Genomic DNA, 26,047 nt, shown 5'->3' with positions numbered 1-26,047 from the left:
TGGAGTAACTATGAAGAAAGGTTACAAAATTTGGAGAGGGGTTAGTTTAGAGCACTGTTTCCCAAACTTGGGCCTCCAGCTGTTTTTGGACTGCAGTTCCCATCATCCCTGACCACTGGTCATGCTAGCTAGGGATGATGGGAGTTGTAGTCCGAAAACAGCTGGAGGCCCAAGTTTGGGAAACACTGGTTTAGGGGAAAGGTGAGTAAGGGAAACGTGTCACGGTTGTATAAAATTATGCACAGGGTTGAGATAGGAAGAATTTCTACCCTACTGTAACTCAGACCCTCCAATTAAGCTGAACACTGGGAAATTCAGGACAAAAGAAAGTTTTTCTTAACACAGTGCACAGTTAAAACTGCAAAACTTTTAAATTCATTCCCATGAGATCCGGTGATGGCTACCTACTTGGATGGCTCTAAAAGCAGATTAGACAAATTCATGGAGGATAAAGCTATCAGTTGCTGCTGACCACAATGGCTATGTTCTGCCTTCCCTGTCTGGAAGCAGCATGACTGTATACTAGCTGCTAGGAACCACAAGAGGGGAGAGTGCTGTTAAGCTCATGTCCTGCTTGCGATCTTCCAATAGGCATTGTAAGTACAGGGTCAGGACTCAGTGTGCTTTCAGCCATGGGGAGTATTGTTTTTGCTTTCTTGATCATAATGCTAGCACCCCTATGGCATTTTCTAATGTTCTTTTCACACTGCAGCACTTGTGTTACGTAACCGTTGACCAATGTATTTGGCACATAATGCGAGATTTTGTTCACACCAGTGTGCATGGTATGACACGACAACCAATGTCATTGGACAACATCACTATTTCCTCACCCTTTACCACCACATATGTGCTTATGTTCCCCCAGGATTCCCCCATGAAAGCAACGGGAAGGAACAATATGCCATATACCACCCTTTAAGACCACAATTTTCTAGGTCAAGGGGGCTGAAAACAGATTTTTTCTTTTCTTTTCTGGAATCAACTAACACAAAAATGAGTGCTTGACATGTGGAATATTCCATTAGTTTTCTCAAATATAATGTGGAAATTAACAGGGGACCATTGGGCCTTTAGCCTGGCTGGATCCAGCAGTGAAACTGAGCCCAAGTTTGGTGAAAAGACTAGGGGGTGACCTGCTGGGAGAGCCTTTGGGTCCTGCTATGCAATCTTTTTGCTATAGGGGTACAATTATGAGAAGTTGCACGGACATTCTTCTTGGTTATTGCTTTTTATGACCCAAGATTCGGTTTTCTTTAATGGGTGGCAGTCTACCTGCAGAAAAGGAACCAGGCAGCTTTTACGATGCTGAAATCAAAATAGATATCTCTTCAATTTGGCAAGAGATAAAGCACTTATGGCTGTGAGTCCCTCTGAAACCACTTCTCAGGTTCAAAGGCAGGTGAAAATAAGGAATGTTGAGCAAAGAGAATGGATCCAGAGGCTTTTAAAACCCAATAAAACAACGGCAATACAAACACAGAAAGGTCAAAACCCTGACAAGTTCGGAATGCCCTAAAGCTCAGATGACTTTAGGGAAGAAGAAAAAAACTTTCGCACTCAACACAGCACAAAAGCAAATCCAGGTAAGAGCCGGCAACAGCGATGCAAGCGAGAACTCACATTTTGAATTGAGGATCAAGGGTGGAACTATGTGTTATATGAGCAAAACATATGTATATTGAACGCAATTCATATATCAAGTTTGGAGAGCTGTCACTGTCTCTCTCAAGCTCTCTCCTCTCTCACACACATTCACATACGCTCTGGAGAAATATTGATTAGGAATGAGTTCTCTGACAGCTAGATGACCGGCCTAACCACTTTGAATTTTGTGATGCCGTTCTCCAACCAAATATTTTGAACAAAGATGCATATGTTGGGGAAATGTGTGCATTAGGAAACACATATTAATGACAGCAACATGCAGAAATGCACCCTGTTAAGAAAAGTCTCTCTGCCAAAAAAAACATGTAGGTTAGACAACGTTGCACACACAAATGTTATGTTAGATGAAATTTGCACAAAGTCGCTGATGAATTTTCATGGTAATGCTTTCTGAAAAATTCTGCAAACTGGTTTAAAAATGTGGAGATCTTAACTGAAGTTTGGAGAAATCGACAAATTTGGCCATCCCTGTTCATCAGACACTCTACAGTATATGTGAGAATCCCCCACTCCAAACCCAGTCTAGTGAGCTATCTGGGATTTGGCATACATCAGAGAACAGGAAGAAATGGGTGTGTCTGCAGCATGGCCCCCTGCAATTGGCCAATGAGCTGATGTATCTGGAATGGCTGGACCTAGTATAGGTCTTCTATCATTGCCTGGTTAACAGTGGCAGACTTTCTGCTTATTCTGAATCAGGATCTTGCAATTCTAGAGTACAACACAAGTCACTTAGCGGTGGCGAACACCCATTGTAAACCCAGATGCGGTAACAGATATCCACAGCTCCAGCTTGACTCTGTCAGATCTCTTCTGCATGTCTCCAAGATGACATTGCAAGAGTTGGTCCGCTTTTTTATTTTTTATTTTTTTAAAGAATGCTGGCATTGTTGGACTATCAGCTCAGAGGACAGTTACCATATGTTTATGGGGGGAAAGCATTAAGGACCCCTAGTCATAATCAGATAGGCAGCCACTTTGCTTTAAGTGCCTATTAACTGATTCTAAATTACACCAGAACAGCTCTGCAAGTACTTTTGACATCCACATTCATATAGCTGCTCTGATCGGCGCTATTAGAAACGAATACCAAATGAGCCAATGATAATGTAATTCCTAAAACATCACAGAATGTGTTGCAAGCAATCATTGATTAGTCTTCCACTTTTTCCATGGTTTCCCCCTCCCCACATCTGCTTTTATCTCATAAGCTTAAGGTTTCTAAGGCCTCGGAATGAGAAGGTTTTCGTTCAGATCAAACTGATTGATCAAGGTGTCTCCCCTGCCAGGTAAGTATCAGATCAAACTGATTGATGACCTTTAAAAATGAATTAAAAAGTCATAACAGAAGAAGAAGAAGAAGAAGAAGAAGAAGAAGAGGAGGAGGAGGAGGAGTTTGGATTTGATATCCCGCTTTATCACTACCCAAAGGAGTCTCAAAGTGGCTCACATTCTCCTTTCCCTTCCTCCCCCACAACAAACACTCTGTGAGGTGAGTGGGGCTGAGAGACATCAAAGAAGTGTGACTAGCCCAAGGTCACCCAGCAGCTACATGTGGAGGAGCGGAGACACGAACCCGGTTCCCCAGATTACGAGTCCACTGCTCTTAACCACTACACCACACTGGCTTAAAGTTGTATCAATGTCCATTTATACTCAAGTAGACCCGCTGAAATTAATTGATGCAAGTACTATCCATTGTTTTCAATGGGTCTTCTCTGAGTAGAACTAGCATTAGTCACAGGCCTAATCTATTCATGAACTTCCAGATATATCTGAACCCTTTATGTCCTACTTTTCTAGTACACTGGGCAACTACGTTGCTAACAACTAAATTTCAAAATAATACAAAATGACTTTAACTAACCACCATAAAACTATACAACCTAAAACCTAAGCACATGGATCACAAGAGTTAAGCAGAAGATCAATGCCATTTATTATCAGTCCCAGGAGAGCAGGTGAGTTTTAATGGACAGAGCGGACATAGCGGCAGGAGAACACATTTGGGGAATGATTTCACAAACCAGGGGCTAATACAGAGAAGGCTTTGTCTCTGCTAACTTCCAACCAAATGTCTGAAGGGCCTCTGACAATGGGCTGGGACATATAAGGGAAGCAGCCTCCATAGACACCTCAATCCAAGAATTAGACTTTGTAGGTTAAAACTAAAGCTGAATTGAAATCCCACCCTGCCCCCCAAGTAGCCACTCAGTTCAGAGGTGGTATATTTGAGCAGCCATTCCATTTATTCTTCAGGTGGCAGGAAGAATTTTTTGTACTATCCAGGGACCAGGGATTACTGAGATAAGCAACAGGAGTAGTAACTTCTTTTGGGGGGGGGGGGAGACAATAGTAGAGCATATGTTTTGCAAACGGAACATCACAGTTTCTTAGATTTCCAGATGTGGCCCGGGCCCCGAAAGGTTGGAGACCCCCCCCATTTAAATATTAGGAATATGTGTCCACTACAACCTACTAGTCCAATGCTGGAATCACAGCTAAAGAATCCCTGATGGGTGGCCACCTGATCGCTGTTTAAAAACCTCAAATGAAGGAGAGTCTACTGCCTTCTGAGGGAGTCCATTCGACTGTCGAACAGATCTTACTGTCAGAAAGGTCTAGTCGGAATCTCCTTTCTTGTAATTTGAATCCACTGGTTTGGGTCCCACCCTCTGAAGTAGCAGAAAACAAGGTGGCTCCATCTTAGCTCAGCTGGTAGAGCATGAGACTCTTAATCTCGGGGTCATGGGTTCAAGCCCCACGCTGAGCAAAAAATAATAATCCTGCATTGCAGGAGGTTGGACTAGAGCAGGCATGGCCAAACTTGGCCCTCCAGCTGTTTTGGGACTGCAACTCCCATCATCCCTAGCTAACAGGGATGATGGGAATCGTAGTCCAAAAACAGCTGGAGGGCCAAGTTTGGCCATTCCTGGACCTTGTGGTCCCTTCCAACTGTTCAGTTCTAAGATTCCAAGATATTCCATGTGACAGTCATTCATATATTTGAAGATGGCTATCACGTCACCTCTCAGTCAGTCTTCTCTTCTCTAGGTGAGTGTGGGATACTGGGCCAGCTGAAGTTTTCAAACATTTTCAAACCCTGCCCCAAGTATAATGCTCCACAGTGGCCATCACTTGGCCTGCCGAGGAAGGAAGCCTTTTTATTAAGCCTGACCCAGCTTGGCAAATTGAAATGTGCACTGTTAAGCCAACAAATGATTCAGATGGGCATTAACTCAGTACTAATGAACAGGGAATGGTGCGCAATTAAACCAACTGTGCGTGCAACAACAATTTGGGAATTTGTGGGCTCTGTATCCAATTTAAATGCATCCCAATTGCTTTCTGTGGCTAAGTGTCCCAAAGATGCTGTGGCATGGATAAATGGCCCCACAAAATAAATAGGAAACTTTCAGTCATTCCTTGTGCTTACGCAGAGTTCCCGACTAGATAAATCAGGGGAGGGGGAAAGGAGCTCTCCAAGGGTTGAGGCACATTCATGTACTGCGGATTCTGCTTAACAACCTTACCGATAAAAAAGCCTCTAAAAAAGAAAAAAGAATTAACTCTGCAGAGGGACATTTATGGCTATGATTTACGAGAGAAGTAATGGAAAGTACAACTTGGTACAAGAGCTTATCAAAGGAAGAACGGTTATTCCTTGTTAAAAGACCCAACACCAGCTGAATACTGCACACACATCCAATGAGGATCATGCGAGACACTGGCCAATCTCACAACTTCTGGACAGCTTCAGTTGTCATTCACAGTTTAGGTTTAATAAGTGAGTGGTGTGTGTGTGTGTGTGAGTGAGTGAGTGAGTGAGAAAGAGAGAGAGAGAGTGAGTGAGAGAGAGAGAATTTTTTCAGTCTGCATATTTATCACACCATGGTATTAAGACGAACTTTTTAATGCTTCATCTTGCTGCTCATTTTAAACTGTCCATTCTATATTTGCTCTCGTTAGCCAGTTGAAATTAATATATGCGTGTGGTGGCTTTTCAAACATCTCAGCTGATGCTTTAAATTATTACTGTATTTTACTGCCATTAATGTTTCCTGTTTGTTTTTCCTGTAAGCCACCTTGAGGGAGCTTTGTTGTAAAAGGCAGCTTGGGAATCTTCCATCGCAGAATCAACTGTGGAGTTGGATGGAAGCTCAATGGTCATCTACTGCAACCCCCTGCAACGCAGGGATCACAGCTAAACGTTGAAAGGAAAAAAGTAAAAGATCCATTACTCTGGCCCTCGATAGATACTTGTGGTGATAGCTAAAGAGTGTGGAGTGGTGGATACAGAGCTCCAACTGGGAGAATTTGGAATATAAATGAGTTTCCCCCCGTCCTGCACATCCCATTCAAAAACTCTCAACCCAGTGGGTGCTAGTCCATTTGGGTCACGACCCCATCAACCTCAGTCTGCTTTCATCCATCACCCACCCACCCGACTGCCTGCCTTCTTGCTTACAAGCAGTCCAGGGGGTGGCACTGGCTTTCAGCTTCCTCTCCCTCCATATCCTTCCTCCTCCTTAGTGGTAGGTTTAGTTCCAGGAAAGAGGACTAACCTGTTAAGACTCTTCACTCTTCCAGGAAGAAGGCAGAGCCTAGAAAGGGCCACTGGGTCTAAGTAGGATAAAAAGCATCAGTTGTGCTCCAGACCTCAAGACAGCAAATGGGGAAGGGCTGTAGCCCAGTGGTAGAGCATCTGCTCTGCGTGCAGAAGGTCCCAGGTTCAATCCTCAACATCTCCAGGTAGGGCTGGGAAATGTTCCCTGCCTGAAACCCTGGAGAGCTGCTGATAATCATTGTAGAATGATAGTACTAAGCAAGATGGACCAGTGGTCTAACATGGGATAAGACAGTTTCCTATGTTCCTATGTCTACTTATCCATGTCTACTAATCCATGGTCCAGAAACTTCACCCAACTCTGCCTGCAGTCTCAACAAGCATTGGAAGATCCAGTGGAAAAGAAATCAGCTTTGTGTAAATTAGGACAGAGAGCCTGGGAGTCCAGTCCATGATTCAACCTTGAACCCAGTGACATTCTTCATCGTGTTTACAATCAATCCCTCTTTCCTGCCCTATAGCTTTAGGCTTCAATAAGAGAATCGCTCAACATTTCACTTTTTCAGTGGAACGAACACTGTTCGCTACCAAGCAATCTTAAAAGCAATCTTAAAAGTCCACCAAAGACCACATTACAAACCAATTAATTAATTAATAGCAGTGACCACCGCCGCATACAACCCATTCATCTTTTTCTGGGGGCTCTGCTGGGGATCACAACACCATGAAATGAGAGAGCACCAATTTCGCGCTACTTAGCCGTATAAATGCCTGTTTCCAACACACAATCACATTTCCAGCATGAACATACTTGTAAACCAAGAACGAATGTCAGAAAGTTGGCATGAATATAATTCTCCCCACCTTGTCCCATCCAACACCCCTCCCAGGATATAACTCATCGGTGGATGGAGGAAGAGATTGATCTGTACCTTTCATTCCGAACTTTGATCGCCGGCCATACTTGTTGATCATAATAAAGAGGACCACCAGGAGGACACAGGCAAAGGCCGCAAGCCCAACAGCTATGGACACCTGTAAAGGACACCCTGGGCATTAGAAGCCATGTTGAATATTATTATTGAAACACTCAAAGCAATTTGCACTCAAATTTACAATCTAACATTGTGCCCATGTGTGCGCATTATTTAAAGCACTGAATGAATTTACAGAAAACAAAGAAGAGGGAACAAAGAGGGGAAAGAGAAAGGAGATAAATAGAGTCATATCTCAGGGGTAGAACATCTGCTTTGCAAGCAGGAAGTCCTAAGTTCAACTCCCAGCATCTCTAGGAAAAGATGAGAGAGACCCCTGTCTGAAATCTTGGACAGCCATTACCTGTCAGTACAGACAGTACTGCTGTAGATGTACCAACAGTCTGACTCCCATGGAAGATGGCAGATTTAGGACATCAGAAAATGTTTTATGTGGAGTTAAATCATATACCCATATAGCTCAGCATTGCTTCTGAACACTGGTTGCTTGGGATCACAAGTGGAGAGGGAGATGACAGTTGCCCTCTGGTCCTGTTTGCAGGCTTCCCATAGGGGTCTGGTTAGCCACTATGAGAGCTGGAACCTGCACTAAGGTGTGCCTTACATTCTTGTGGCAAGGAGCAAGGATTTGGATGCAAGCTCTGGTCAAACATCCACTTGGAGGGAGACCCAGTTTTATGCCACATAGTGTGGGGAACGGCCCAGAAACGATATTCAAAGACAGCAACATGAAATACTCATCAAGGGCAGAAACAGCAACCATGTCTCCATGAAAACACTTGAGGAGGGATCCTCAGATGAAGCCAGAGAAAAGGAGAGGGGGGGGAGATGAAGAGAGCAGCAGCATTGGCTCAAAACAGAATGCTTTGTTGGAGGCAAGAGGAGGCAGTCGCTCCCTTCTGCACATATTGACAGAATATTTATTCCTGGCTTTTCAGTACACAGACAGCATTCTCTCTGGGGTTCTTCCTTCTGCAATTGGGAAAATATTCATTCTGCTTTGTGAAACTTGCTTTGCTTGTTTATATATAAAAGACAGCAGCCAGCAACCATTTCCTTTATATATAAAAAAAATGAATTACATATCACATAAAATAAAGAGAGGTTTTGTTCCTTGAAGACTAGTGCCTTACCCAGTCTTGGATTACCTTCACACTTTTATTTATACATGTGGTGGTTGCTGTTGTGTGTGCATGTCTCTGTGTGTTTGCTTTATCATATCTGCCTAGTTGTCTTCTGCATTTCTTTCTGACTGCAGTCACCAAGATGTGAAGTCGTGTTAATGTGTAAAAGCATAGGAAGAGCCTACTGGATCAGGCCAATGGCCCATCTCGTCCAGCGTCTTGTTCTCAAAGGGCCCATCCAGAGTCCTGTGGGAAATCCACAAGCAGGACCTGAGCACAAGAGCACTTGCCTCTCCTGTGGTTTCCAGCAACTTTCCAATGTGTGTTGAGGTGTGTGTTAGGAAGATCTGCTGCAGAAATGGACCCTGCGCACACACAAGCACACACACCCCTTTAGGGTGACAAAAATAAAGGGTCAGCTTTAGCTCTCTTCCTGACACACAATGGCAACTAATTTTTACTCAGAGCAGACCTACATACCCTCCAACATTTCTCCAATGAAAATAGGGATGGCCTATTCTGTAACAACAACTTCTTCTTCTTCTTCTTCTTCTTCTTCTTCTTCTTCTTCTTCTTCTTCTTCTTCTTCTTCTTCTTCTTCTTCTTTTTCCTCCACCTCCTCCTCCTCCTCCTCCTCCTCCTCCTCCTCCTCCTCCCTAAAACAACTCCTTCCTCGGTGCCAACCATCTCACACCTTATGAGCAGACAGCTTGGATGTTGTTGTGGCCACCAGGAACTGCCCATTTGGCACTGACCTGTGACAGGGCCTTTTCAGTGGGGGTTCCCTGGGTTATTTTAAAGTCTTCTTGCCTACCCAAGCATTTGGTGACTGAAGAGTACCTTTTGGTGGATGGGTAGATTTATTTAAAAAAAAAACCAACCTGAAACTGTTTTTATGATGTTTAAACTGTAGCTGGTTGTTGTTGTTGTTTTTTAAATTAAAATTGTTACTAGAATATTTTGATTACTTTAGAATGACTTTGCTTTGAAATTGTGTAATTGTTTTACTGTCCTGGGCTCCTTGGGGAGGAAGAGTGGGCCATAAGTTTAATGAATAAACAAACAAACACAAATCCATTTCTCCCACCATCTACCCCACACAACTTACCCCAAACGTGTCTTCCTCTGGCTTATGTGTCACAGTGATAAGAGGAGTAGGACTGGGACTGTACTCAACTGAAACCAAAAGAGAAAAGAAGAAATATTTATTTAGTTAGTTAGTTTTTCATTTCATGAAATACTTCCAGCACAACAAACAAGGCTATATACCGGTATTTTCCCATTAAAACAACAACAACAGAAAACCTTAAGTTGTTATTTCAAAAGCTCCTTTTCATATTTTATTTTATTTGTTCATTTGTTTTATACCCCATCTCTCTCCCAGTGCAGGATCCAAGGTGGCTCACAGCATAAATGAAAACAGATATAGCTAAAACACACTGGCACACAAACAAATACCTATATGTATGTAACTCTATTAAAAACAGCACTGAAAACACTTTAAACTATTTTAAAGCAAAAAACCAAAAATACAAAAATCAGCCCAAAACAACCACCCTCAGAAGACTCTACCATAACAGCCTAAGACCTATGGGGGGATGTAGTCACCTTCCAGTGAAAGGAAAGTGGAGAGCAGGGGGCAGCCTAGTCTCCCACAATCCGGGAGCAGCCACCGAAAAGGCCCTGTTTCACATCCTCACCAAATGTGCCTGTGGTGGTGGTGGGACCAAGAGAAAAGCCTCCCCAGAAGATCTGAAAAGATCATACTGGGATATATGATACTTCAGATACCCTGGATGTATGAGGCTTCGTTGGTCACAACCAGCACTGAATTGTGCCCACCAGCACAACGTATGTGAGGGGAAGCATTCGGTTTGTACACAATGCACTCTCCAGGTAAACACACCTGATGTCATCATTGTTGGTTTTATAGGAGCCGGGCTAAGACATCCCTAAGGCTTTTGGTTGTTGGTTTGGTATAGTGTCTGGCCTATTTTTGCATGTTGCTTTTGTGTTACTGTAGTTACGTAGGATTAATCCTTTCTATGTTAATGGTGGGATGAACACTTCTAGGAATTCTGTTGTATTACACTTTTTCTATGCATTTGGTTTTTAACTGACTGCCAAGTTGCTCTGTCTTTTATAGATTTAGAAGTCATTTTGAGACATCTTTGTGGAAATCGATGAAAAATGGAATGAACTGTAGCAGCAGTAACAATAACAGTTGTTAGTTCAACCCCTGCCTACCTCTTTCCCCCTTTTTTTCTTCCCAAGGTCTCAACAAATGAAACTGATTTGTAAAAATGATACATGTAAAAAATATGAGAGAGAGAGACATTGCACAAACATTTGTAAATCAAGAAATCTTTAAAAAAAGAGAAGAGACTTACATGTGACAATGCCATCTGAAATGCCTGCAAAATGAAAAGAGACAGAAGAAGGAAGTGGCACAGTTAATGGCAGTATCAAAGGACAATATCATTCATATTACTATTCATTTTTTAAAATCATTTTGATTTTCCGAACAACACATGCAACATGTAAAACATCAGAGAAAGGGAAGTGGTGAGAATACAGATAATGTCTGTGTTATCAGGCACACACTGGAATGGGTTAATTCTTCCTAACTTCCCCCTCCCTTTTTAGTTTATTCCAAATTGCACCTGGCCTCTTTGTTATAACGTTTAGCATCACAGGATCACACAATTGCAAAGTTGGAAGGGACCTCAAGAGGCATCAAGTCCAAGCTGCAGTGTAGAAATCACAGCTAAACCATCCATGACAATGAAGCAACCTCCCAATGAAGCAGAGCCCACTACTTTCTAAGGTAATCTGTTCCACCGTTGAACAACTCTTACCATCAGAAAGTTCTTCCTAATGTTTAGTGGGAATCTCCTCTGTTGTAGTTTGGAGCAGGAGAAAACAAGCTTGCTCCACCTTTTACGTGACAGCCCTTCCAATATCTGAAGATGGTTATCTTATCACCTTTCAGTCTACTCTTCTCCAGGCTAAACATACCCAATTGCCTCAACCATTCCTCATAAGGCTTGGTTTCTATTCCCCCGACCCCGTAATTTTTTTTAAATAATATTTTTTATTAGTTTTTACATATAGTCACATAACGTAACACCATATCTTCTTCTTATATCTCTTTGGCTCTACTGACCCTAACGATTTCCGTCCCTCCCACCTAGGGGTTTACAAATTTCAATTTTGCATCTTTGCATTTCCCTTCTTTTCCTATTCTTGTTACCTCACTATCTAAAATATTAAATTAAATCAACAAAATAGGTAGCAATTTAATCTTACAAATCTTCAGGTAACCCTGCTAGTGATGTTAATTGCTTACAGTTGTCTTTCAAATATAATATAAATTTAAGTCTTTTGGGAATGCTTGGTCTCGCTGGTTCCGGAACCATAAGGTTTGGTTTCTAAACCCTTTATCATCTTGGTCGCCCTCCTCTGCACACATTCCAGTCAATTTCCTTCTGAAAGTGTGGTGCCTCCAGGTGTGGTCTGACCAAGGCAAAATGGAGCAGTACTATTACTTCCATTAATCTGCACACCATATTTCTGTTGGCGCAGATCACAATCGACATTCATATCCCACCTTTCATCTGAGGAGCTCAAAGCAGCAGGAACTGAGCCTGGGACCTTTTGCGCTCCACTGAGCTATGGCACTTCCCCATCTTCCAGGTGAGCTGTGGACAACTCTGTCCCAACCCTTCCAAGTAGCTGAAGTCTTTGCTGGCCATGCAGCCAAGGTGGTAACCCTAAAGGAAACCATCAAGGACTTCCAGCAGATCCTTACAGGAGAACATGACCACTTCCTAGAACAGGCTTTCTACATTGTGAGGCCTATTGACAGAAGACATCTGAAGGCAGCCATGTATGGGGAAGGTTGTTTTTTTGTTTTGTTTTGTTTTTTTAAAAAAGTTTAATGTTTTATTATGTTTTTATAGATGTTGGAAGCCACCCAGAGTGGCTGGGGCAACCCAGACAGATGGGTGGGGTACAAATAATAAAATTATGGTGATGGTAGCTTGGTGCTTACATGATCCAGCCAGACACACCACCCTTTCATAAGCCCTTGACTCGTGAGGATCAATATCTTCGAGTAAATATTTCCTCTAACAGCTGGTCAGAGTCCTTGGTATATATACTCTTTTTAACACCTCCGGGTGACATTCAACTTACACAGGTACAGGAAAGAACACCACCTTTTCATTTATCCACTCGTGAGACAAACTACACACACACACACACACACACACACACCCCACACCAAAAACAACAACACCCTGATACGAAGAGGACTTGACAAGGCTTTGAAGACAGAGGATGCCCAGAATAATTTAGCAGTGTTATCTGTTAAAAGTGGCATCTGGAACGCAATGCAAAGAATAGGACAGTACAACCCCCAGGGAGGGTTGCAAGTGGAGCTCACAGTGAACTGAAAGCTCTGTTGACAAAGAGGGATTTGGTTATGCTGAGACACCACCCGCCACATCAGCACTTCCTGACCTCAATGTAGGTCACAACAAAAGTTTGTCTGCGGGGAATGGTTTTCATGTTTGCTTGTTTATTGGTTTGGGGTGCATTTTGTGTGTTTTGGGGAGCAGAATCTCAACTTGATTTTAGAACCCAGGTCAGCAACTCCCCACGCCTGGAGTGGGGGAGAAGAGCACTGGTCCCCTGCTGTGAATGGGATGGGGTGGATGCAGAGTTGTAACTTGCCCTTCAGGCACATCACCAGGGGGGCTTACGATAGAATAGTTTGGACACCACAAAACAAGTAACCCATTAAACCAAAAACTGAGCTTAAAAGAGCAGAATCTATGAGCCAGAATAAAAGAGACCACAAGAGTTTTAAAAGCTTGGGAAATATGTCGAAAAAAAGTCAGTGGCGGGAAGATATCAGGATGCTGGCAGAGCGTTCCATAGCAAGGGGACCACTGCTGAAAACAAACTGAAAGGGTGGGGGGACCAAGGGAAGAGTCTCTGGTGGTGCTGGGGATTAAATCAGGGATCTTCTGTATGCAAAGCAGATACCCTTCCAGTGAGCTAAGACCCTTCATCTTATTGCTATGTGTATAACATGTTCATGCTAAAGAAACAGAAATATATGTCATCCACAACGCTGCTCAATAAGTTTTATTAAATACAGCCGAATTGCAAGTATAGAAGAAGGATCTGAAGCCACCATTTAGCATTAGCTTATCCTCATTGCACAATAGGATGACACCTTAAGCTCTGATCTGCAAGAGGCTTACCTGTGTGTGAAATACTGCCTAATCCCCTGAGAAAATGTATGATGCTACATGCTAGCTAAATTAAGCATCTCTTTTCATCTACCAACAAGTGGAACACACAGGGTTTGATTTGAGGAACCCTAATCGTATTGTGCTCAGAACACGCCGTAGGTTAATAGCAATTCCATTTCAAAGTGGGATGAATCCTGAGGAGGGAGGGATCGTAAAGACTTTTAAAAATGTGGATCCACTTGCTACAAAACAGTGACTGTTTCCTAATTGCATAAGACCTACCTGGAACCCTGAATACTGCATTACACCAGGTCTGACCGTTTGCTCTGCTAACCCAGACTAGTAGTAGAACATCTGCCTTGATGTCAGAGTCAACCCCTGGCATTATTGGGTTTACTTGGGAAAGACCTACTCCAAGCATAGGGAAATTTGGCCCTCCAGATGTTTTGGGACTACAACTCCCATCATCCCTAGCTAACAGGACAAGTGGTCAGGGATGATGGGAGTTGTAGTCCCAAAACATCTGGAGGGCCAAGCTTGCCTATGCCTGACCTACTCTCTGAAATCCTGGAGAACTGCAGCTGGTTAGTGTAGGCGGGGAGTAGGGAATTACTGACACATCAGCCAAACTGGGCCCATCAAGCCTCACCTAAATCTCATCCACCTGTTCCATACCTGATTTCATATGTGAGATCAGGTGTGGGGCAGGTTCTGATGTGGCTCCAAAGGAACAATTGGGATCTTAAAATAAGCTCCTTCACTGTTCCTTCCTGCTCATCACTTGATAGGCAGTGGGGTGGGCACCTTATTCAAATAGCACTAATAGTTTGCATTGAAGCCACTGCTAAACAGAGCTTTTCCCCTCTGTTTTTTTCCAGAGGTTTCAGTGGAAACTTCTTGGTGCTACTGGAGCAGCAAAACCTCTTGGACTGTGGTTTCCAAGCACCCAACAAGCAGCTGGCTGTCAGGTGTCTGTGAAGCTCTGGACAACGGACTTGGACAGGCAGGTGGAACAACCCACCTGTTGATCCATGGCATTCGTTTATTGGCATGTGGGTTGTCTCACCCTCTTGTCAACACTGGTCCAAGGTGGTGGAGCCAGCTAAGGATCTGCCCAGCTGGAGCAAAAAGGTTCAGTGCACACAATACCAATGGTTTGGCCCAGTACATATGGTTCCTTCCTCTCTTCCCAGTATGCTATACTGTGACTGGCTTTCCCAGGTGGGGAACCTGTGGCTCTCTGGATGTTGTTGGACTAACAGCTCCCATAATCTTCATAATCTTCAACCATTGATGACACGACTTGGGGCTGATGGGAGTTGGGAGTCCAGCAACATTTGGAGGACTTCAGCATACCCTCCAACATTTCTCTGATGAAAATAGGGTTATTCTATTCAACAATTAATAATAATAATAATAATAATAATAATAATACCCCACTCATTTGACTGGGTTGCCCCAGCCACTCTGGGTGGCTTCCAACATATATAATAAAACACACACACATAAAACAAACAAACAAACAAACAAACAAACAAAAATCAAACCAGTGCTTTTTTCTGGGGGGATGCAGGGGTATGCATACTCCTAAACATATTGTGGATCTTTGTACTTTTGTTCATTTACTGTATTTATTTCCCCCAATTTGAACTATAAAATGGTGATTTTTCTTGAGTCAAAATGAGAGTACCCCTAACCTTTTTTTTTTTTAGAAAAAAAGCACTGAATAAAACATTAAACATTTTAAACGTTTCCTATACAGGGCTACCTTCAGATGTCTTCTAAAGGTTGTATAGTTGCTGTATTTACTCCGATGTAATGCACACCTTTTTTTGGCCAAATTACGTCACAAAAATTAGGATGTGCATTAGATTTGATGAAGCATTTACATTCGCCATCAAATACTTTTTCGGTTTCAAGGTTTTGAAAATTGAGGTCCGCATTAGATTTGATAGTGCATTAAGGTAAAGGTAAAGGGACCCCTGACCATTAGGTCCAGTCATGTCTGACTCTGGGGTTGCGGCGCTTATCTCGCGTTACTGGCCGAGGGAGCCGGAGTACAGCTTCCGGGTCATGTGACCAGCATGACAAAGCTGCTTCTGGCGAACAAGAGCAGTGCACGGAAACGCCATTTACCTTCCCGCCAGAGCGGTACCTATTTATCTACTTGCACTTTTGACGTGCATTAGATTCATGTAAATATGGTACTTATCTCCTTGGCTCAGGGGTCACATAATTCCATACCCTCCAACATTTCTCCAATGAAAATAGGGACATCCTAAGGAAAAGTGGGACATTCTGGGATCAAATCAGAAACTGGGACAGCAGTCCATGGCAAATAGGAACACTTGTAGTGTCTGCTTCAGGTTCCCTACCGCTGAAATAGATAACTGCATAACTGAAAACAGGATTGCATCACTGCCACCCTGGGCTCCTTTTTCAGGAGGAAGAGCGGGGTAGAAATTCAATAAATAAATGATAAAGTTTCCCCATTATATACATATTTAAAGAAGCCTCTCTGCACACATAGAACTAACAAGTTGTGGTGGGGGTGAGGAGAATTCTTGCATAGCTTGTCCCCTAGTGAGATAATTTTGCACAAACCAGGAGTTGTTTTCTATAGTCTCAACTTTCCTACCCCCAGCCAGTGGCACGAGCCCATAAATGGTCTTAGAACCTCATTTGCTGCTTGTGTGAACTAGTCCTTTGCCAGACAGCTTATCAGCCTCCAAGTCCCAAATATAATTTCTCTGCTCCGGTCTAAGACGGCTGGGACCTCAGCAGATAGCTTGTTCTCCAAGGGGAGGATTCCGCTTTTAATGGGCTATATCTCATCTGCAGTGAGGGCTTCATGTATAGCGAGGTATAAATAATAAATTAGAATACCACTGGTATCGCACTCTCTAAATATAGCAAAATGTCCTATTTTGCTGTGGGAGACGGGGCTGTGGGAGACTGCAAAGGGCGCTCCTCTTTCTCACAGCAGCGTTCCAGACAGCGACAAGCATGCCTATGCCTGCGAAATCTAATCCTACAGGGGCCTGCTTATGCCAAAATTGGAAGGCACTGCAAGGGCCCTGTTGCTCTTTCTCCTAGATTGCAGGAATGTAAAATTGCTTGTTGTGTCCTCTTGTGGAGAGGGGTGGGGGAAGAGTGAGAGGGAAAGAGACAGGCCACATTCACCCCATACATTTAAAGCACTATGATACCACATTAACAGGCCCTCCAAGTGTCTCCAAGTGGCTGCCGGGACCACATAACACTGGTCCTGAGAGATCTACATTGGCTCCCAGTACATTTCTGAGAACAATTCAAAGTGTTGGTGCTGACCTTTAAAGCCCTAAACGGCCTCGGTCCTGTATACCTGAAGGAGCGTCTCCACCCCCATCATTCAGCCCGGACACTGAGATCCAGCGCCGAGGGCCTTCTGTCGGTTCCCTCACTGCGAGAAGCAAAGCTACAGGGAACCAGGCAGAGGGCCTTCTCGGTAGTGGCGCCCGCCCTGTGGAACGCCCTCCCATCAGAGGTCAAGGAAATAAACAACTACCTGACATTCAGAAAATACCTGTTTTTAATCTGTGATATTTTAAATGTATTTTAATATTTGATGGAAGCTGCCCAGAGTGGCTGGGGAGACCCAGCCAGATGGGCGGGGTACAAATAAAAATTATTATTATTATTATTATTATTATTATTATTATTATTATTATTATTATTATTATTATTATTTTCGGGGACAGTTCCGCATTTACAGAAGCCGTCCTGGTTTCTGATTTGATCCTGGAATGTCCCACTTTTCCTTAGGGCATCCTTGTTTTCAACAGAAAAATGTTGGAGGGTATGGAGATATGAGATCCCCCCACAAGCCAAGAAGTAACTATACAACCTGCAGAAGACATCTGAAGGCAGACCTTTGTAGAGAAGCTTTTAAATGTTTAATGCTTTATTATGTTTTTATATATGTTGGAAGCTGCCCAGAGTGGCTAGGGCAGCCCAGTAGGATGGGTGGGATAATAATAATAATAATAATAATAATAATAATAATAATGGAATTGGGTGTCCCTAGTTTCATCAGAGGAATGCTGGAGGGTATGTGTAACACAACCCAGGCTTCCCCCAAAGAATCCTGGGAGTTGCAGTTTGTTAAGGATGATGAGAGTTGTATGGAGAGCCCTATTCTGCCTCTCAGAGCTACAAGGCCCAGAGTTCCCAGTGAAAAAGAATTGTTTCTTGACTCTGGACTGGATCCAGGCCACCTCAGGTGTTCCCCAGTCAGCCTGGGTCAGAGCTGATTTGGGGCCCCAAATCTCGGGCCTAGATGAGGGGTGAGGAGAGGCTTTTTGCAGCCTCAGTTCAGCCACAGATCTCATCAAAGTAAGCTGGTAACTTTGGAGCCCTCTGAAGTTCTCCTAGTCTGTGGGTTTCTCCTCAGGGACAGAAAAGAAGAGGGATGGGGGAGAGGAGCTGCAAGATTGCAAGCTGTCAGTCTCTCACTTGGAAAAGGTTTCTCCAGGAAGTGCCCTCTGACTGTCTGGTTGGCCGTTCCCAGGTAGTTGGTGGCGATGATGGTGTAGTTGCCATTGTTGTAGTGCGTTGGGTGGTTGAAGAGCAAGCAGCCATCGGACACTTCCCCCTCCTGGAAGAGATCCATGCGGATGAACTCCGTCTCCCTGAGAATCTGGCCGTTGTAGAGCCAATGGATTTGGGGCGGAGGGTTCCCGTGCACCGAAAACTCAATGCAGTGCTCCATGTGGCGGATGGGGTCCAATAAGCTGATCACCCGGGGAGGATCTGAGCAAGGGAAGACAAAAGGCAACATGCAAACGGCAGCCTACAAAGGACAGCACGGTCTCAACAGCCTCGGCTTTCTGGAAAACACGGAAGGAAGGAAGCTGGACCTGACTTGTAAAATGTTTATGAGGGTGCAAGGTAAAATATAAAGGGGAAACTCTCTCTCCTCTTTTTTCTTTGGTGTGGTGAGGGACATTTGTCCTTGAACTCTGCCCCCACCTGCAAAATGCAGTCATCACTACTTTCATAACCTGCAAGGAAAGCTCTGGGATGGTTCTGGGATGAGCAGGAGACTCATAATCTCTGGGTCAGGGGTTCGAGCCCCATGTTGGGCAAAATATTCCTGCATTGCAAGAACAACCCTTGTGGCCCCTTCCATCTCTACAATTCTAAGATACCTCTTATTTAAGACAGGAATGGGGAAGCAGTGACCTTCCAGATGTTGTTAGACCAGAATGGGTGGGGAACCTCTGCCTGGCCTTCAGAACTCTTCCCAGGCCACCCCTCTCACTAGCCCTGCTTCTTATCCTGTCTTTGTCTAGAATGAGTCTGATAATGGATGAAGAGGATTTTTGACTGTTTGTAGAAAACTAGCCTTCTGCACCAAAGATAAAATTCTCATTCGCTGCTTCATCCACTTTTGCCCTCTGGAAGGTAGCTCAGAAGAGAATGTGCCCATTGACCTGAGGAAGGTTCCCCATCCCTGGACCAGAACCCCCATTGACCCCTGGTCATGCTAACTAGGACAGATGGGTGTTGCAGCATGACAGCACCTAGAGCAGCCTTGCTCAACCTTGGGTCCCCAGATGTTTTTGGCCTACAACTCCCATCATCCCTGACCACTGGTCCTGCTACCTAGGGATGATGGGAGTTGTAGACCAAAAACATCTGGGGATCCAAGGTTGAGAAAGGCTGACCTAGAGGATTGTAGGTTCCCTATCCTGCAGAATCTACAGTCCAGCTTGGCTGGGCAGGGGAGGTTGGCAGGATTGGTTGGTGTAGCTGGTAGGCAGGGTTGGTAGAGCAGGATTTGTTGACAGGGTTCCCCACTTCCTATTCCAACTTAAAGACATTCTTGTGGATGCAGGAAAGCAGCAGCAGGGCACCTGTGGCCTCCCAGAGGTTGTTGGACTCCAACTCCCACCAATCTCTGGCAGCCTGGCCAACAGTCATGGGTTATGGCAGTTCTAATCTAGTGACATCCATGCCTCACCATGGAAGTAGAATTTCAACGCAGGTTATGGGTATACTGTACAACCAATACACAACAAGGTATTGGCGCAACATTCAGGTTCACAAATATCTCCACTCTCTTTGTTCATTGGAGTACCCAACACTTGTCACTGCACACATTTGGAGACGGAATACGAGGGGGAAAGATGTTAGATAAGGACAAGTGAGATTCCGAGTGGGAAAATGGCTGCTTCTAAAAGCATACTACGGATAGCCCCTGTGCAGAGTGGTGAGAAATGTTTGAACTGGCAGCATAGCTTGGGCACCCAGGGTGGTGAAAATGCCCTGCACCTGGGGGCAGGACAAGCCACCCACATGGTAGGGCAAGCCGGGGCAGAGCATGCTGCGTGGAATCTCCACAGAGTCCGCAAGCTCCACGTTGCTGTTTTGGGCAGCGCGGAACCTGCAGGTGCCCTTGCCACCGTGTCACTCCCCAGGAGAGATGTGTGGCTCGGGCATGCTGCAGGCCAGGCCCCGCGGTCACCCCCCTCAGTGGTGACACCCAGGGCGGCCCGCGCCCACCGCACCCCCCTTCCTACGCCGCCGACTGACAGATCACATTTACATCCTACCTTTTTTCTCCAAGGTGCTCAAAGTGGCGTACGTGGTTCTCCCCCTTCTCATTTAATTCCCACAACCACCCTGTGTGGTAGGTTAAGCCCAGAAGTTGTGGCTGGCCCAAGGTCACCCAGTGAGATTCATGGCTGAGTGGAGATTTGAACCCTGGTCTCCCGGGTGTTCATCCAGCACTCTGACCACTACACCACACTGGCTTTCAATGTAGAGAACAGGCCCCCTGCTACATCCTCCACACTCCATATTATTTCAGGTCATAATACTTATGTTGCGAGTACGATACAGCTGTAAGCTGACATACATCATGGCGAGCATCCACATATCCTAATGGAGTTTGGCTGTGCATCCCAGCGGGGAACATGATGCACCTTTTAGCCACTGGGCAGGACTGTGAGCATCACAAAGGCGGAGAATCTTCTGTGCCCTCTTCAATATTTCATTTCTGACTATCTCTCTACACACTTATGGAATTCCACTCAGCTGCTGCTCTGCACATAAAATTGAAGCGTACAGGCATACATGGGCAGGCTGGAGTGTGGAAGGTAATTCTCTGCCATTCGCAAGCCTCTGGGGGTGGGGAGAGGAGTGCTAAGGAAGTGCGCACAAATTAGGAAAGATTCTCAAGGATTTGACCCATGGGAAAACGTTTACAGATGTAGGAAGCTACTGCAACACTCAACAGTCTCCCGGGCAGTAATTTCCAAATCTGTAAACCACGGCAGAACAGTTCAGCATATTCCAAGAGAAAATGCCACAAATACTGAAGTCTCCCATGTGGCCAAAATCCCCATCTTCAGAGTGTGCCTGATGCATCTCTGTATGATTTACTGCTCTGCCCTTGCCTCCTTCTAGTCAGCATCTCCTTGTTGTGGATGCGCTTAATCTCTACATTGGCAGCAACTGGATCACTCTTAATGCGAACATAAGTAGGTAAGGAATAGTTGAGGACAAATGGAGGTCGGTGGGACAGTGCCTCGTTTGCCCTACTGGACCAGCCTCCTCTGGCTGGGCCTAACCTGTGTGTTAGCTGAGAGACTGGGCATGTCTATTAGTAGTATCTTTCTTTCACTCTGAGGAACCCTGGAGAAATCTCAGCACCATTGCAGAACAATTCCCAGTCCTACTTAGGGAATTCTATGATAGATGTGGAATGTGTTTCTAGTGTAGAACTGCCCTGCATCAAGATCTAAGTTTCTGTGTGCTGTGTGCTGTGTGTGCATGTACAAATGAATACTTTCCATGTCATTGCTCTCCCTCCCTCCCTCCCTTGAACCCTCACCTTTCCCTTTCCCCGTTAACTTACAATATACAGTGAGGAGCACACTTGCATTAGACATCCCCACCACGTTCTCGGCAATACATGTCAACAGGAACCCGTTGTCCTCACTCGTGACATTCACCAGGGTTAGATTGATGGAATGGACATTGGTCCAGTTGGCGTTTGTCTAAAAATAACCGAGGAGGGGAATGTTTAAAAACACACGCACACACATAAAGAACTGTTGAACCCTTGGCCAATTTGTGCCTCTGGATCAAGAGAAATCTACCATATAGATTACCATGCATCATGCAGATCTTTAACAAATTTGATGGGCATTGAAGGCTGACTAATATTAAACTGAGGACCCTCCATATACCTGTATACAGAGAAGTTCTCTGGGCAATTAGAGCAGAAAAGCACCTGGATTTAGCATCCTACCTGATGAGTGTTGATCGAGCGTAGATTTACCACCATCCAGTCGACATCAGGCAGGGGTGAGCCGGAACCATTGCAGGTGATGACAGCATTTTCCCCCTCACTCACAGTCAGATTCACGTGGCTGACACTGATTTCAGGCAGATCTAAAGAAGTCAAACCAACACAAAAGCATCTGTGTCAAGATGGTGTTCAACTAAGACACGCCACTGCAAGCACCGGGGTTCAAACCTCCAGTTCCTAATCTAGGAAGATAAGAAGCTGCATTACACTGAATGAAGCCATTGTCTACAATGAATGGAAGCAGCTTCCTAGGATTTCAGCCCTACCTGAAGATGCTGCAGATTGAACCTGGGACCTTCTGCATGCAAAGCGGATGCTCTAACCACTGAGCTATGACCCTTATTCAAACCTGGTTTAGAATGGCTTCAGATGTTGACACTGCTAGAAGCACATGTCTGGGGGGGGGGAATACATCTCATTGGCTCTTCCATGTAGGTACCCAAACTCATGAGTAGTTTGCCATCTAATAAATGCTTGGCGTTCAATTGCAGCTAGCAATTCTCAAAGCACACAAACAATAGCCTGCTGCATCCTCCTGTTCTATAGAACTGCATGCTATTGAGAGAGATCTTGCAGGAGCAGCAGGAGACTCCCTTGCTGGTCCTTAGAGTCATGTCACAAGGTTGCCATATTTTGAAGAGTAAAAAAGAGGACTCTATGATGGCCATTCAAAGCAAATGAATGCAATTTGTCTCAAATTCTACCCCCGGAAAAAGAGGACACGTGCCAAACCTATGGGCATAGGAGAACAGGCATTTGAATATGACAAGGGAGGGCCAATGGGACAAGAACTGCCTCAAATGCTGCAGAGAGGAGTAATGAACGAGAAGGAAGACAGACTCTGCCTGGAACCTGATGGATTCATCCATAGAAGACACCCAGGTTGTTAGGTTAGCTCCATAAGGCACATAAAACCTGAAATGTCAACGCATGTGCTCCAAGACAGAGGCGTAGGAAGGTCAGGTGGTACCTGGTGTGGAAAATTTCTTGTCACCCCCCGCCCATTGATTCCCCACCACCACCTGCAAAAATGGTTTTACGTTATTTCATAGGAATAATAACAAGGAATAATAACAAGTAATAATAATAATAAACTTTTATTTATATCCCGCCCTCCCCGGCCGAAGTCGGGCTCAGGGTGGCTAACATCAGATACATAACATTGGTATAAAATCAAACAATAATTAAATTACCTCCTAAAAAACATCTCAAAATCAAATTAAAGTCTAATTAGATGGCTTTCCACAGGGTTAGGGTTGGAAACAATAAGTGCTCCACTGAACTGAAATTTCAGCCTTCACGACATAGGAAAACAACCAAGTAAACAGCTATTTTGGTGGAGGAGGGTCAAGATATTAACCGATATGCATGAAATTTCATATATAGCTATATAATCCCTAGTATAGTTGATAAGACCTTTGGAGCAGGCTTTTTTTATAGAAAAAAAGTTTTTAATGAACCGCCGTAGTAGGGCAGTAATTGTTCCTTGATAATTTGTCACCCCCTCCATTATGGAACATGGGGCATATCACCTCCTACGCCCCCCTTGCTACGCCCTTGCTCCAAGACACCTCAATAATCAGAGAGATCTAAAAATGGAAGATTTCCACATTGCTCCTCAAAACAAGGAATGTGAGAGGTACCCTAAAACAGGCATGTGAATAGAAGAGCAGCTGGAACTTCATGGCAGAAAGTAGCCCAAGGCACCACCTGCCTATTACTAACCAGGTGGACCAAGCAGCATCAGGTGATGGGGGAGCAGCCAGCAAATGCATCCCTCAATGCATCCTCAAGCAAGCTGGAGAAGGGATGGGCGATGTGTTCCTATCCAAGACCACCACAGAGGAAGTTGAACAAGCCATGGAGTGGAATGCCTTAGGCCTTTATAGATTGCTTTAAAAGTGGATTAGAGAAATTCATGCAGGACAAGGCTATCAATGGCTATGCACTGCCTCTGCTGTTTATGTCAGGCATAGGCAAACTTGGCCCTCCAGATGTTTGGGGACTACAACTCCCATGACCCCTAGCTAGCAGGACCAGTGGTCAGGGATGATGGGAATTGTAGTCCCAAAACATCTGGAGGGCCAAGTTTGCCTACGCCTGCATTATGTCCTGAATGCCAGTTGCTGGGATCTTCAGGTGAGCAGAGTGCTGCTGTGTTTATGTCCAGCTTGCAGGTTTCCTATAGGCATTGACCACTGTGAGAAGATGCTGGAATAGATGGACCTTTTGACCCCAGCAAGTCTCTTCTTATAGTCTGATGCTGAATTTGGAGCAGAGATGGGCATATCTAGCAATAGAAACATTGGAGAATTCCCACTGAAAGGGAAATTGCCGATTTTCGCTTATCTGTCCCATGTCACTCCTCCACCCCCACACTTCCCCATCCACACCTTAAATGGGCATTCAGCATTCCACAGCCACTGAACATGCTCATCCCTTCTTGGAAGTGGCTGGTTTTGCATTTCTAGAACCTTGGTTTTCTCCCCAAGCCTACACATATATCCTTCTTGTACTTGGATGGTACCATTTTGGCTTTATTAAGCAACCACACTCACAGCCCGGACATCGGAAATACCAGGGCTGATTAACTTGGCAAGCTCCGCCAGCTTCTTGGATCACAAATACGAGGCTCGGTTGCAAAATTCTCTGAAAACCGCTTTCACGTTGGACCACTGTCGTGAGACGGAAGAGTTCCATTTTGGAAGGGAAAGATATCAGCAGGGAGATCTCTCTCCAGTTGTGACAGGGAGTGGTGTGGGGGCAGGGAGGTCAGGGAAACTGTTCACCCCATAATCCCAGGAAATTAATGTACATAAATCCACTCCAGATCGTAGCCAGAGAGGTCTTCCCAGCCTGCTACTTTGCTCACGAAGGATTTCCTAATCCTCAAAGATTACTCCTCCAATTTGCTGAGGAATTTTCAGTTGTCTCCCAAATCCCTTTTGGCTCACCTTCATGCAGCTATCCCAGCCCACTTCCAACATTTAATAAAAAGGGAAGGGGGGCAGAAAAGTGTATGGTTGTCTTTAGCAAAGTTGGGAGATGTTTTAACACGTGCAATTCCTAGGAGTTCTATAACTGAGAGAGGGAGTAAAGGAAGGAAGAGAAAACAGTGTGGTCCCTACCTGCCCAATTATGTACACAAGTCCAGCTACAGAATTTGAGTGGTCCCTGTCAGGGATGGGAGAAATTGGTCAATTTCAGTTTCTCACTTCTCCAGTCTTAATTTCAATTCTCCACATATTCAGACCAGTTTGGAGATCTTTTTTTTTTTAAGTCCTCACAAAATATCAGCATTTTAGTGCGAACTCCTTCTACGTAAGCATATTTTGTATGCAATTTTGCATACAATATACATACTTCTGCAAAGCAATTTTCCCTAACAGGAAACATTTTTGTATGTTGTTTTCCCAGATACATTTTTATGCTTTAGCATATGCAGGTGTACACCATTCCTTGGTGAAGAGCTGCAGTGCAAAATTTGGATTTTCCGGGATTGGCTGCATTTCAGTTTGTGCATTGTTTGTGAATTAGGCAAGGTCATCTTTACATGTGACCTGAATTGAAATTCTCCCCCATTCCTAGTCCCTGGACAGGTGACTATCCCTTTAACTTGTGGCAGATACAAGGAAGCAACACGGAACACTCTTATCCAGGCAAGTATAACTGCATGGAAAATACAAGTGAGTGTGTGTGTGTGTGTGTGTGTGTGTGCTTCCTGGAGAGGTAGCTCCATCCCTAAGTTCTCACTCTTCCCCCAAGGACTTGGCTGTCAGAAGAAGAATCCACATTCCCTAGAGTTTTCTATGAGTCATTGTTTTGGCTGTGCTTCTATGCTGGGAGGTCCCCTGACCAGAGCAGCGGCTCCTTCAGAGACACAACAGAGGCAGCTACAAATAAGCAAGCATCTAACCTTCAATCCTGCTTCTGCCATTGACTCGATGGCAGACAGGCAGTAGCAGAAACTGTGAAGGAAAGTTGCAAAATTTCTTATATCACTGATTTTAAAGAGGAGCGTGCAAAATGCTCTTGTCAGGTTTAGATACAGTACATTTGACCTCGGTGCA

At 44.5% G+C, this 26,047-nt stretch overlaps 1 protein-coding gene across 3 annotated transcripts in view; it reads right to left on the bottom strand.

The window, feature by feature from the left end:
* The window catches only part of NTRK3 (neurotrophic receptor tyrosine kinase 3), a 387,266-nt gene that overhangs the window by 202,262 nt on the left and 158,957 nt on the right, over positions 1-26,047 (bottom strand). For all 3 annotated transcript variants that reach the window (XM_033167046.1, XM_033167047.1, XM_033167048.1), the window contains exons 6-11: positions 21,918-22,060; positions 21,522-21,663; positions 18,113-18,409; positions 10,745-10,768; positions 9,463-9,530; positions 7,168-7,270 (exon numbers count right to left, since the gene is read on the bottom strand). In XM_033167046.1, coding sequence (XP_033022937.1) covers positions 7,168-7,270; positions 9,463-9,530; positions 10,745-10,768; positions 18,113-18,409; positions 21,522-21,663; positions 21,918-22,060 — 777 coding nt within the window. The remainder of the gene's footprint in view (positions 1-7,167; positions 7,271-9,462; positions 9,531-10,744; positions 10,769-18,112; positions 18,410-21,521; positions 21,664-21,917; positions 22,061-26,047) is intronic.

This window comes from Lacerta agilis, chromosome 13 (genome assembly GCF_009819535.1).
Source record: "Lacerta agilis isolate rLacAgi1 chromosome 13, rLacAgi1.pri, whole genome shotgun sequence".
Lineage (NCBI taxonomy): Eukaryota > Metazoa > Chordata > Lepidosauria > Squamata > Lacertidae > Lacerta > Lacerta agilis.
This window is presented reverse-complemented; position numbering and strand designations above follow the sequence as displayed.